Source organism: Toxorhynchites rutilus, chromosome 2 (assembly GCF_029784135.1).
Source record: "Toxorhynchites rutilus septentrionalis strain SRP chromosome 2, ASM2978413v1, whole genome shotgun sequence".
In the NCBI taxonomy this organism is placed as follows: Eukaryota; Metazoa; Arthropoda; class Insecta; order Diptera; family Culicidae; genus Toxorhynchites; species Toxorhynchites rutilus.
Window position 1 is genome coordinate 65,395,076 of NC_073745.1, and position 15,020 is coordinate 65,410,095.

The 15,020-nt window shown below is 37.6% G+C and overlaps 1 protein-coding gene across 2 annotated transcripts in view; it reads left to right on the forward strand.

The window, feature by feature from the left end:
• Positions 1-9,449: 9,449 nt before the first annotated feature.
• LOC129770428 (probable citrate synthase 2, mitochondrial) overlaps positions 9,450-15,020 on the forward strand; it is a 35,593-nt gene continuing 30,022 nt past the window's right edge. For both annotated transcript variants that reach the window (XR_008742113.1, XM_055773266.1), the window contains exons 1-2: positions 9,450-9,607; positions 9,803-9,911. Coding sequence is in view for 1 of the 2 variants with exons in the window: in XM_055773266.1 (XP_055629241.1) it covers positions 9,864-9,911 (48 nt within the window). In the remaining variant the exon portion in view is untranslated. The remainder of the gene's footprint in view (positions 9,608-9,802; positions 9,912-15,020) is intronic.

Consider the following 15,020-nt stretch of genomic DNA (forward strand, 5'->3'; position numbering starts at 1 on the left):
TTTCCCTCTCTCAAGAAGGAATTGCTGTTCCAGTTGTTTGAATCGTTGCACAAGGTCGTATTCTTGCTTCTGGTACTGCTTTCCAATATCGTGCTGCTTTCTCAACGCAGCTTCGATTTGCAGCAGACGTTGTTTGTCCTGTTCACGCTGATCCTCTGCACGCTTCAGTAGGTTGGTCAACTCCTGCTCACGTTGCTCTCGACGTTTCTCCTCATTCTGGCGTTGCTGTTGGAATACTTCTTCCATCCGTTGTCTATCTTGCTCGTGCTTCTCTTCTGCGCGCTTCAGCAAATTCGTCAGCTCCTGTTCTCGCTGTTCTCGACGACGGAGCTGTTCCTGCTGGACAAGCTGATTCTGCTTCTCACTCGTTTCGCGTTGCCATTCTTGGTATGGAAGAGGATTCCCGGTCACCTTAGGGACAATCTTCTGATGCACGTCTACCTTTGACGATTTCGGGATCTGGCCGCTGATGTCTAGCAATCTGACAAACGGTGTAAGATTGACTAGTGGTATATTTGGCGTGTTGGCAGTATGCTGTATTTGCTGGTTGGACTGCGACTCTACAGCATCAACAATTCGTGGGATTTCCCCGACTATCGGTGATACGAGGAACGAGGATAACATTTTCCGCGACATCGGCTAGTGTTTTATTCGGGTCTTCATCGGCGGCTTCACTTATTTCAAAGGGAGTCGATGACCCTACCGGTTCCACGGATTGAACGGGTACTGGTTGATTTAATCCATTTTCGATCCAGGCTTCAACCTTACTTCTGCTTGCTTGACTTCGATTACTTCTGCTGCTCCGCATACTTTCCGCATCTTCATCCTGCTGGCGAAGCAACTCATGCCTTCGAGCCAAGTATTCTTTCTCACGTTGAAGCTTTTCGTTCATCGCCTTCTCGACTATCTGCTTCTCTTTCTGCAACTTCTCTTCTTCCAGTTTCTCTCGCAGACACCTTTCTTCTTCCAACAGTTGAAAGTCTCGAGCTATTGCCGCTCTACGGGAACTTGTAGTGCTAGACTTTCCAGTCCTAGAGCTTGCACGTGATGGAGGAACACATTTCACACAGATGAAGTCTCTGGATCGTACTGTAACTACGTCCACTTTCGCGCATGAGAAATGGTACCAAAGCATGCATTTTCCGCATTGTGCCATATACAAATCCGCACTGTTGGGCCGAGTACATTCCGCACAATCGAAATCATCTCCGTGCTCGATGTCGATCACTGAAGGTTCAAATCCATCTCCGTACGACTCCGGTGAACTTACTTCTTCACTACGGGGTGGTTGAGAACTGCCGCTAGCTGGAGCTTGCTGTGTTGCTCGAGTTTTCGATCGAGTCTGACGAACAAACGAACTCTGCGTATTCATGTCACAATTCTTTGAGATTGTTACGTCGTTGGGGTGGGGTTTACTGTTCGGAGGTCTTCGTAGAAGAAATCACCAAGGTTCCCGATGAAATCAGCTCAAAGCTGTAAATTTATTGGTTCGAGTTAATTCCACATTTCGAACTATTTTAGGATAACAAATTTTAGTTACTTACAATTGGTCTCCTTACTAGGTATTTTTATACAAATAAATTTAATATAATAGAGTAATTCAATTTCTAGTCTGTAAGTAGGTTTCTCAATTATAATAATTAGTTATTTAATAATGGAAATCTAATTTACTTCGAATCCTGTTTCTATTCACCATCAAATCAAAACAATGATAAGCTGCTATTGCTCATTTTGACTCATCGTTTACAACAACCGCGTCGGGGGGCTCGATGATGGATTCATCGCACTAATCCGTCGTAATAAAGCGGTTTTTTACGCGGATTTTCAAATTAACATGGTTTTTTACGCGGATTTTCCAATTAACGCGGTTTTTTTACGAGGTACGTATCCCCACGTAAAAACAACCTGGGTGTACATCGGTAGCAATACGCACACCTTCGTTGGGTACCAGTTGGATTCGTATTAATGAAATGATTTATTCCGACAAACCTAACTTCCGATGACCTCGAGTGTTTAGGCATGATCTGCATGAACTCGATCCTTGCTGGATTTATGTCACTCATCCGAATTTGAGGCCATTTTTTCCCAGTGTCTGGCTCTCCGCTTCTTGCTGCTGCCCGAGGAGCATTCTTGTGATTGGCCTCGTTCAATGTTGCTCTCGACATTCACTTGTTTACCAAAACCGGAAGGGCCGTCCTCCGACTCACTATCTCCAGCATCCACATCGCTGTCTCCACCGCTTGGGGGCACGATGACAAAGTCAATATCATTTGTTGACATTAGATTTTCGAAAGCGTCTTCGTCCAAATCAATAATTGTACAGCTCCTCCGGATTATTGGGAAGCTGATATATCCTATTGAGAAAAAAAAATATACCGTAGTTGCACAGCGTATGAAATTTCATACGCTCAAAAGTAAACATAGATTTTTTTGCAGTTTCATAATTTTCTTCGGATTTTTTGCTAGATATCATTTTTTACACTCGTCTAGTAGTTTTATGTCACAGTAGATGGTGCTCCCGACCGCTTCGCCTCAACGCCAGGTGTGATATTGTGACCTCGCGTTGGTGAACGATTCAGAAGGTACACTGCCGTCGACACAGCTCCTGCCCAGAAAGATTTCTCCAGTCTTGCTTCGAAAAGCATACATCTCACACGTTCGACGATTGACCGATTCGCCCTCTCAGCTAGTCCATTCTGATCCAGAGTATAGCTGTTCGTGGTTTGATGACGAATTCCGAACTTCGCTGAATATTCAGAAAACCTCTGGTTGGTGTACTCCAATCCATTGTCGGTCCGGATAATCTTCAACTTGTGTCCAGATTGCCGCTCCGCCATTACGTGGAATTTCCGAAACGTATCCAAAACTTCGCCCTCTGACTTCGAGCGCAAAAAATATACGAACATCCGTCTGGACTTGTCATCTACAAACACGATGAAATACCTGCTTCCTCCGATCGACTTGACCACCATCGGGCCGCAGATGTCCGAATGAACAACCTCTAACAGCTCCGATGCACGGGAACCTTTCTTATCAAACGGATGACGGCTTTGCTTTCCCATCGCACAAACAGTGCTATCGTTCCCAACCAAAGTTTCAGTCCCGCCGAGTTCAGGTGACCCATCCGTCGATGCCAGATATCCAGAGATACTAGGTCGTATGAATAAAAAAAAGTATTTATTTATTCTGCCCGTTTCCAAGTAAAGTAAACTTTCCTAGTATTTACTTGAATCCGTATGAATAAAAGTTTACTTTACTAATTATTTATATTGATATTTACAACATAGTTTTTACTTTGTCAAACATCTATCAACTTTTTTTTGGACAAAGCGTGAATTCGCGATGAAAAAGGAATAGTGTCGACGTCTGGTGGCGACTTTCAATTAGGGACCATAGTTTGGGTCCCCATCTCGTTAGTGTAATACCTATTATATTAGAAGACACGAAGACAGTTTTGAAATGTTGAATTTTGGATGAAAATGTTCACATCATGTTATTTAATCACTTAAAACACTTTTTTCCGACTTTTATTTCCGACCCTTTTTCTATACATTTCCAACATCATTACTGAAACTTTTCATTATAATATAAAGTTGTCTTCAAAAACAATATTGGTACAAGATTGTTCCACCACCTGCAAACAAAAAGTGTTTTTCATTTAAACAGAATGCCAAATTGGTACGGAAAGGTTATTTTTCATTCATAATTTAAATTTTAAAAACGTGTTCATTCCGCCTGAAAATCAATCATTTTTTTTACGCTCCCCTAAACTAGTAAACGAAGCTCAATGCCATCAATGCGGATCGTTAACTTGTTTAACTTCAAGCGCAAGATAGCAGCATTAAACATAAATCGGATATGACATCAAAACGAATGATAGTGCTTTCAGATCCAAAGTATGCTCATGAGCATACTTGATAATAACGAAGTAAATACTTGATGAATGCTGTTTTATTCATACAAAATCAGCTAAACATCCATTTTCGAAAAGTAAATACTTTGTTGTTTCTTTTATTCATACCAAACGTAGTAAAAACTTAATCTCACTGCTCGACTGCTCGAATGAAGTAAAGTAAAGGTGAATTTTGTTTTTATTCATACGGCCTACTGTTGCAACGCACGCTAATGCCGTTCCGCCCTTATGTTAATCCAGCTGGAACATGTCATTAGTGTGGCAACAGGCAGCCACCCCTCGGCCCTACAGCCTTCATTGTCGAAAATCATTATGTACCCGTTCTTTACAATCCTATTGACAGATAGCTGCGGAATATACATCAAGCAGAGATGCCAACCTTCCTGATTTTTCAGGATTTTTTACTTTTTGCTAAATCAGATAAAAAATCCACATAAATATACTGGGAGTTTTGCAGGTTGTTTATGAGAACTGTCATAATAGTCTACATTAAAAAGCTTTCCGGTCCGCGCTTATGATTCTTATGGATTATATTTCTTTCACGTTAACTTCAAAATTTTAAAAAATGTCGACACTGTACCTCCGAAAATGCGAACAGATAGGGTATAATCGAAAGAAAGAGTAAGCATTATCTCTTTCTTTCGATTATACTCTATCTGTTCGCATTTTCGGAGGTACAGTGTCGACATTTTTTCAAATTTTGAAGTTAACGTGAAAGAAATATAATCTATAAGAATCATATGCCGGAAGGTTCGGAACGGAAACGATGAAAGGAATATTAGCGAGCAAAAAGTATGTACAGTTAAATAAAAACGATACAGGTTTCATTACATTTTCGCAGCAAATAACATCCAAGTATAACATCTTTTTTTATTCAACTGTAATCATTATTAAAAAGTGTTTTATTTCTTGAAGAATATATATTAAATTGTTTGTAAAGCAAGAAGTTGCAAGAATGATCCGTGAGACACGACAAATGAATTAGCAGGTTCACTACATATGTTTAAAATCTCTGTTCATGTGCATCAGTTGAAACATGGTTACGTAAATCGTTACGACTTGTGCTATGCGTCGATTTTTTTAAAGCAAATCGTGGCGGGTGATTTTTTTTTATCTTCGCTTATTTTTCGTCGGCCTATTTCCGCCACTTTAGTGCCAATCACCGACATCAGGGAGGCGACTTCCACCTGTTCCTACCTATCAGACTCAACAACTCATGAGCCGGGCCAACTTCTTTTACTTCCGCTCCGAAGGAAGACGTAACCAGAGATTTTTCGCCTCAGAAAATCCCAACGACGCCAGCTGGGATTGAACCCAGGCCGATCGGATTGTGAGGCTGTTACGCTAACCATACAACCACTGGCGCCGTTACGTGGCGGGTGATGAAAACGGGTCATTTGAAACAATCCGACTGACCCGGACTTCACCTGAAAAAAATTATGATCTGGTTCAGGTGTTATTGGAGAGGTATTCTGTATTGTGGGCTTCTACCAAGCAACCAGTCGATACATTCCCACAAATACTGCTCGCAACTGGACAAATTAGCTTCCATAATTAGTTAATGTTTAGACTTGTTAGGCTACCTGAAAGATTTCAGAACTTCCTGAATTGATTGCAAAACAACACTGTGCATATAAAATTCAAAAAATAATACTTTTGTTTTCTCAAATATGGGTACGAACTTTCCGGACAACCCAATATGAGCTATCCTGATTTTCCCTGATTTTTTTTTCATTCTCCCTGATTTTTCGTAAAAAAAAAGTTGGCAACCCTAACCTCTAGTGCTTCTGTCACGGCAGCTCGGTCGCGAAATGATTTTCCGATTAACGAATTTACGTTGGATTTAAAACCAGATGGCGCAGCGAGTAAAATGAGGATGTTTTGTTTTTTTGGTATGAAATTCGTTCAAATTTTCTAGACAAATCAGAATTTATCTTCAAATTTCCCAGTTTCATGTATTCTTTCCACGCTGAAAAGATTAGAAAATAATCATTTTACAATGTGCTATGTATATTACGAGGAATGGCTTGTTATAAGTATTGTAACTTTAATTTTTTTCAACTAAGTAAACGATGAATGTTTTGCGCTAAAAATACTGCAAATCCTACTGGTATCGACCCCTACATAATCAATGATATCAGCCAATTTGATATGATATCGATTTCATCGCAATTATCCATAGTATCAATAGCCGGTATGCATTATCAAACTGAAAATTTTCGAAGATTATCTATGACTTTGGTCAAATCGCGTGTTGAAACCATCGTAAATATACAAAACTCCAACTTTCTTACCATATACTAACGACATTCAATGGCTGAAATGAATCTAAATTGAAATAAAATGAATAATCACAACCGAATCTTGCTTTTCAGTGCGTAAAATAAACAAACACTATCACTTTTGTGGTTCTGAGTTCTAATGTAGATGTCGCATGAGCTGATTCAGCTTTGCGTAAATTCGTCAATAGCTTCGATGCTCATCTCAGCCTTGTTCGCTGCAACTACGTTACCATTTGATGGCTTCAACTCCTTCAATAGTACCTTGTTATGTGAACCGTTGCTCCGGAATCGGAAAACCAATCGGTGTTGCTATTGGACTCGATGGATGACAAGACGATGCAGAAAGCTTTTTCCCACACAGCAGCAACGCGCCAATCCACTCATCCGAAATTTTGAATCCAATCCCGTTGAGTTGGTGAGCCGTCAAAGCTACTTCGTTGACGTATTCAAACATCGACGCACAGCTTCCCAGATCTGTCTTCACTAGTTTCCGCAGAAGTCCTACTACACTACAATAAAAAATGACAGATAAAATGACACTTACACAAAAAAACACTCTTAAATTGTCATGTGGTATCATTTAAAATGGGCTTAACACTTTAGTTTCATCAAAAACAGTATTTCAAAAACGGGCATTTTTGCGTATTAATAGTGATTTTAATAGCCTGTTTTGGAAGTAATTTTAGGGCTATTGAAACAAATTTTTGGGTTAAAAAAGTAACAAGCATATAACGCGTAGAAATTTTATCTGTCGAATGAATTGTTTATCATACTATTTCGTTCAATTGTTTAGGAGCTATCAACACTCAAAATCTCGTTCGTTTTTGAAAGTTTGAACTTACACCCCAGTATAGAAATGAAAGACGTAGCCTTACGTCAAAGTAGTTTCACTGTGTTACCTTATAAACTTTTCAGCCGAACTGTTATAACTCATCATCACAGGAAAACGGCTGATCAGATATGCGTTGTCTATATATTTTGTGAATTTGTCTTCGCCCAAATTAAAATTATAGAATACTATTTGAGATGATTTGGAAAATTCGAAAAAGGTATGCTCCCGTGGTCGAGTGGTTAGCGTCACACCTAACATGCCGGGGGTTCGGGTTCGATTCCCGTCGAAAGGATTTTTCGTCAAAGAAATTTCCTCGGACTTACACTGTGATCACGCGTATTCTAGCACTTGCTACTCAGAAGGCTTTCTAGGCGTGTTACTCGGCATAGAAATCTCACCTAAGAACTAATAAAAATGACGCAAGACGGCGAAGTTCCTCTAGGAATGTTAGTGCCATTCAAGAAGAAAAAGAAGAAAAATTCGAAAAAATGATTATGCACCTTTTTTTTGGCGATCTAACGTACAAATCTACACCTAGGCGGCGCTGCGGTGAAAGTGATGAAGGTTTTAAATTTTGCAATGTGAGTTTATGGGAGGTTTGTAGTTCTTTCCATAAATTACAATGTTATAATCATAAAAGATTATTTGATTGCGATGAGTTTGGAAGAAATTTAATTCAGCGTAATTTTATATATAACATGTTTTTTGTTTACCCCTTTCAGTGGTGAAAATGTATAAATATTGACAATGGTTGAATCAAAAAAAGAAATTCGAGGCCACAATCAAGAAACAAGTAGAAAAATTCATGGTTCCTGCATGTGAGAACTACCTTGGAAAGCCCGGAAGTAAAATATACGTAATTTACTAATTTACGCGAAGCTGAATCAACTCAAGCGACACCTACATTAGAGCTCAGAACAACAAAAGTGATTATGTTTGTTGATTCTACGCACTGAAAATCGAGATTCGGTCGTGATTATTAATTTTATTTTTATTTAGATTTATTTGAACCATCAAATGTCGTCAGTATATGGTAAGAAAGTTAGGGCTCTGTATATTTACGATGGTTTCAACACGCGATTGGACCAAATCCATTGATAATCTTCGAAAATTTTAAGTTTGATAATGCGTACAGGTTATGAATACTGTGGATAATGGTGATGAAATCGATATTATTTCAAGCTGGACGATATCATTGAAAATGTAAGGACCGATACGAGAAGGATTTATATAATATTTTTAGCGCAACACATGCTACTCATCGTTTAACTAGTTGAAAAAAATAAAGTTATAACACTTATACCAAGCCATTCTTCAAAATATACATGCCACATTGTAAAATGGCGATTATCTAACCTTTTTAGCGTAGAAAGAATACTTGAAACTGGAAAATTTGAAGAAAAATTCTGATTTTTCTAAAAAATTTGAACGAATTTCATACCAAATAAACAAAATATGATCATTTTACTCGCTGCGCCATCTGGTTATAAATTTTGCAATGTGCCAGATGGCGCAGCGAGTAAAATGATCATATTTTGTTTATTTGGTATGAAATTCGTTCAAATTTTTTAGAAAAATCAGAATTTTTCTTCAAATTTCCAACGTAAATTCGTCAATTTGTTTTTGAGTTTTAGGTTACATTATTAACATTTTCTTAGTCTCATCGATCGTTTACGTTTTGCGTTAGATCGCCAATATATTTTGTGAGTTTGTCTCCAACCAACAATATTTTACAATACTTTTGAGGATATTTGAGATAAATAGGAAAATACTAAGAAAATGGCTTTGCATATCTTATATATACAACAAGGATATTTCAAATAAAAAGGGGAAAAACGAAAAAAGAGGTACGCATATGTATGCTTCGCAGTGAAAATCAGCATTAAGATCAATTCAGATAATTAAGAACAGATCTGATCTACAAACTCTCTTGAAATATGTTCGTTATTTATACCAATCAAAATGTCCTCTAGAAATAAATTTCATGGCAGAACAACGTTTGCCGGGTCAGCTAGTTTTCTGTTAAATGAAATAGTTTATCTGTTCCATGTCTATGACATTGGCACTCATTCGGCGAACTTTCACGCGTCAATCAATGACGTAATGTATATTAAAAGCTCGCTCAAAATTTTACTCACAACCGTCGACGACACAACACGCCGGAAGAGAGATTGCAAGGACTCATCCGTGTGTTGGTGAAAGGTCATGGTAAAAAGCACACACAAACACAAACCGTGCTATGAAGCGAGCGACCTTGGAAACCGTTACACCATCTACAACTCGTCCTTCTATTCCGGCTAGCGGCTTGGGGTGTGAAATTATCTATGGTATGTATGCACGTAAATATTTTGCGAGTGCCGCCTTTCGTTACATCATCCGTGGATGCCCAACAGCCACGCCGCCAGCGCTTAGGCGCTTGCCGAGTGTTGCTCTCTCTCGCAGTTGATCAGTTGGTTTAGTGGCAGCAAGCAGTGAAGAAGTAGCAGCGATTAACTCATTGTGAGTGGTGTGTGGGAAATCGAGCAGCAGGCAGAGAGGAAGAAAAAAGTGTGCGCTTTCTGTGGCGGAAAACGAAAAACGGTGCGTGCGGTCATCCGAAATTATTGAGTGTGATTTTCGTTTCTTTCGTTTCGGAACAAGATTTTGGGTTTTTACAACCCCCCTCGCGTCAGACACTTCTAACGCGTGTATATTTTTGCCGAAACTGGTTTTCGCTCAGTGTGCTGCACAAGGCAAGAATTTTCCTCAATATTCGCACTTTTCCTTTTCTTCTAGGCTCGAAAAGTTGTGTTTCGCGAGTGTAAAGGAAAAGCACAGTCGCGAACATTCGACAGTGATGGCCCTCAGTCGTATCTACTCATCGAAATTGGCTAGCGCCAACAAGGTAAGTGTGGAATATTCCCATCCGCGAACATCATGCGATATGATTCCGTTCCGTTCCGTGTGTCATAATAAGTGTTTCTGAAGGAGAGGTCATTTGCTGGGCTCCTCGCAAGGCGAAGAAAATTGGCAAGGTTTCAATTACGTAATGCTTTGAGTTTCCTCCCACTGTTGGTGGTGGAACCGATGTTGCAAGGGTAAACTCGTGACACATATCCTCCTCCTCTGTGGTGCTCAATGAGATGTTGGTGTGGAAAAGTCTCAGTGCCTCGAGATAACGAAGATTTTTGCAAGTAATGAAAGTATGGAAAAGGCGGCAAATGTGCGATTTTTTCACTGCCTGTTTAGCTACCTACATGAATGGTTGGGTGTGAAACAACGAGAAGGACGATTAGGTGGAGTGGAGGGAATTAGCATTCATCGTTTTGCCAAGGCATGTGATCCGGGGTGAACGATGTGTTTTATGATAGTGGAGTACACTCCGTAATGTATACATTGTAGATGGGTAGAAACGAAGGTGTATTTCCCCCTTTTGAAAGTGTTGGTGTATGTTTGAACAGAATGTTTCAATCACATAACACCAAATCGCATTAGGTAACGTGACAAGGACTTTAAAAACAGTCCGATTACTCTTGGTAATCGGGGAACTGTTCGTTGCAGTACATGTTATTCCTTTTAAAATTTTTAACTTTCATTGTTTGGTAGTTCTGCTAAAATTATGACATAATGAAATAAACTCTAGCTAGTGTGCGAAGAGTGTCTGATTCGCTGAGTCCAATTCGTATGGAATTCTTCTAATTTTTGAAATACAGTGAATCACGGGAAAGTGCTTCTTCCCAAAAAGTTACACATTTGATGTAAAAATATGTTTCCCGTTTGGATCCAATTTCGACAAAACTCTGTGATTTTGCAAACTATTTTTATTTGCAAAAGTAATTCTATGCACAAAAAATGATAACTTACCTGCTGCTGCGAAGCTGTCAGGAGTCAGGTGTAGCTGTGTTGACAAAAGCTGTCGTATCCTTTTAGATCTCACCAATACACTTATATTGCTAAAATTGCTCGAAATACACACTCTGAATTATGAAGAAAATGTACCTTACGTACTTTGCGTGATGGTCATGCCACATCTACCATAGCTACGACAGTACTATTGAGCTGGGCACATTTTTCATTGTGATCTGCAATGTGCAAAAGCGCCCAATCAACCTACGAATGAGCAGATTAAGGATTAAGGATCGATTCTTCAACATCAGCATCATAAAGATCCGATGATGGCAAATACGAATGGTGAAGAGGAGGAAAAGGTATGAAGTTAAGAATAAAAAGACAAAACCACTGAATAATTGGATACCATGAAATATACAAAGAAAAATGAAATGATTCAAGTTATTTGAATATTTCATAATATCTCATTTACCGTGGTTCCATGTTTTTTTTATTCATGATTTCATAACTTTTACTTCTCGAATTAGAGACTTCTTGACTTATTTTCCTTTTTTCTTCTTAACTACATGGTTTCATATTTATATTAGCTTCATAATTTCTTCTCCTGTTTTGTCTTTTTCTATTCTTTTATATTTACTTTTTGATCTCATAACTTCTTCTATTTGATTGCATAATTTCATATTTGCTGTATGATGTCTTCTTTCTGACTTTCTTTGACTTCTTAACTTTATAATTTCGTATTGTCGACGTAATGATATTCTCTTCACGAATTAATCAATTATCGACTTTGTGACTTCTCATTCATTCTCAATTCAACGCATTTCGTGACTCCATTACTTTTTTTTTGCCTTAATTTCACTTTAAAGCAGTTTTCTAGTCTAGAAATTTTCAAAAAAAATTTCTTTATATTTCTGTAGTTTAGGCATTCAAGAATATACCTCAGAAAGGACTTATTGAAAATTCTATTATTTATCGAGTTAGAGCCATTTTAGTGATGCGGTATCTAACCTGGTACGGCCATAACAATGAACTTCAAACGCGTGTTTTTCGAAACTAGTTTTTTTCAGACTGTCGTACACAATATCTCAAGTTCTACTGAACCAATTCTTTTCGAATTTATATGGATACATCCTGGAGGCATCTCTCTATCGCATGAACCTCTAAAAAATAATATATTTTTTAAATTTTGCTATTTTAAAAAAATCGGGAAACGTAAGAAAAAACGTTTTAAAAGGCATTTTGTTTTTCAAACGGCCGCCATTTTGTCAAAAAACATGTTTTTGACTTGTCCGAGGTTCATGCGATAGCGGCATCTTTACTGATTCAGAATCTGTTTGATTTTTTTGTTTCTGATAACCAGAAGGGCTGGCATCATGTACGGCAGGGCATAACTTTGTTTGAACCCTCTCACTCCATCAGCTCTTAACTACTCAAGTTATGAATATTTTTTCTTCGTTCAATTTTTGTTTTTATTGTTAAAAGATAGATGAACAAATAATGGCATAATAGATAGTAAAAATATTCTTTGTTCTATTTTTACGAAGCTAGAAAAAACGTTCGAAATACCTGTTTCTAGAACATCCTCTTAACTTATTGACTTCTTGACATTATGACTTCTCATTCTTCTAGTCTTTATTACTTCTTTTAGACCTCATTACTCTTTACCTTCAACCTCTTCATTGCTTTTATCTCTCAACTTCTTAATTCCCTGTTCCTTTCGACCACATCTTTTCTTCTTCTAGGCTTTAAAATTTTATCATTCTTTTAGGTTTCCTGAATTCTCAATGATTTCATGTTTTTTTTCTTTTTTAACTTTGTTCAAAAGAACGATAAAGTCATGAAGACTAGTTCTTGTTCTCAATTACATAACATCTTCTTGGTTTCATAACTTCATAATTTTTTCTACTCGTATTTATTCGTTTGTCTTAAATTCTTTATGAAATTATATTTCTACGTGACGATAGTGTCTTCGCTTTTCATGCCTTCTTCGTCATTCTTTCGTGTTCTCTTCTTGACTTTATGAAGTTTTATTTTTTTTTTATTTAATTGGTTCTTCTTATACAGGGCAGACACCATAATATACAGTCTCCGATTTCTTTTCACTGTATATAATCGAATCCTACATATAATCGAGTAAAAAAAATATTTCTTCGTTTTTTATACATATACTAGCTGATTTTTCGATTTTTTGAATATAAAAAAATTATTTAATTTTTGATTCATTCTCTTAAAGTCATAAAATACATTTCTCAAATAAAAATTCGAGTTCTTTCAAGAAGTAATAGAGGACCATATTTGACGAAAAAAAATCCTTCTACGCATATGTTCGAATTTCAACAGTGACAGAGTTATTGAACTTTTTCTCTGTTATTGTTGTTTTTCTTCTGTGCGCCTTTAACTGGCACTAATTCAAAAATTCTGCTACGTAGGACAATTCAGTTGCTTTCGTTTGAAAGATGAGAAAATTTTATATAGGATACAGTTGTGAAACTTCCATATCAGTGGATATGAGTAACATTTTAGAAGTGAAAAACATATAAAACTTTCAAGTGAGTTTTTTTGAAGGTATTATTCCTAACTTTATTCAAAAAATACATAATAAACTCAAATATTTCTAACCGCTAACCGCTCTACAATTCGTTCATTAACACCAAACCTCTATCTTTTTTAATTTTCCTGCAATATCATTTTGAGCAATTCCTGATGAATCTTCAACTCGAATCTACCAAAATCACGATTGTTACTTCATTGTATTCATAATAGCCAATTAATATTCACTTTAACGATGTGATTTTATTTTCGCTTGATATGATCGAATCATTTACAATCGAGTCAGTATATAATCGACCCGACCTGTAGTTCCTACTTTTATTCATTCATTTGTACCTGCTATGTTATATTAGTTTCTAGGAATTCGTTCCCCAAATATCATAATAAAAACTAGATATTCTACTTAACTAATCCTTAACTAATACTAGAGCTAATTTTAACATAATTTACCAGATAATTAATGGTGCGATGGTCCCATAGTCGGAAGGACTTTCTGAACCTAGTCAGAAGTTTTATTCCCCCATTCTCGATCATTTGGAGACTTGTCAGGCGATAGATTTCAGAAGTTCTCGTGCTTAAAGGAATATCCAATATCATCCTGAGGAATTTATTTGAAATTATTTGCAACTTTGCATGATGGATTTATGCGCATGTCCGCAGACCGGCAAGCGTTTTCCACTAACGAAAGAAATATTTTATTTTATGTCGCTCAAAAAACAATGACGTTCGCCTATTGATGAGTCAATACAATGTTATCTGAAGTTCTGTACACATGGGAACGGAAAAGTAGATCGTGAGACCAAATTGTAAACTACTTCCCTCGATCATTCGACGGGAGTGTTGCTGAGGTGGACATAAACGCTGCCACATCCAAACTATAGTTGGCTGAAAACATTCCATCTTTGGCAGAAATAATGCCATTTCGTGTGCTGGAGGGTCAAATGCGCAAATAATGAGCTGTTTCAAAAGCTTAAAAAAGGTTTACGCATACGCTCGCATCTCTTTCTGTTTTCTTTTCTCATTTCATTGGAGATTGTGCCAAAAAGTCCATACGACGTCAATGGGGATCGAACTAAGGCCGGCTGGAATGCAAAGCTATTTCACACGACCACGCTATCCATATAGCTACCAGTGTTGTTATATTAAAGCGTTATAATATTACACCTCATCATAAAATGAAGTTGGAAAGTGTTTTCTAAGAGGATAAAGGAGAACATGAATGAGAATATATATTTCTTTGTCTGGGTCGTGATTTGGCAAACTATACGAAAAGCTTTGATACACCAAACATTGATTTTTAGCTCATGTTTTGTCATCCCGATTCAAATACTGGTAAGCATTTTTATAATATACATGGTACAGCAATATAAGATCAATGCGAGCGAGCGAAACAAAGGACAAATAAGCTTTTCGCATACTTTGCCACGTGCACGGCCCAGACCGAGATAGATATTGCTCTTCTTCGTGCGTTCCTTTTTTACTCTTAGAAAACACTTTCCAACTTCATTTTATAGTCAGGTGCAATATTATCACGCATTTGCTGAACAGCATCATTAGCCATGTGGATAGCGTGATCGTGTAAAACAGTCTTGCGTCCTAGCCGGCCTTGGTTCGA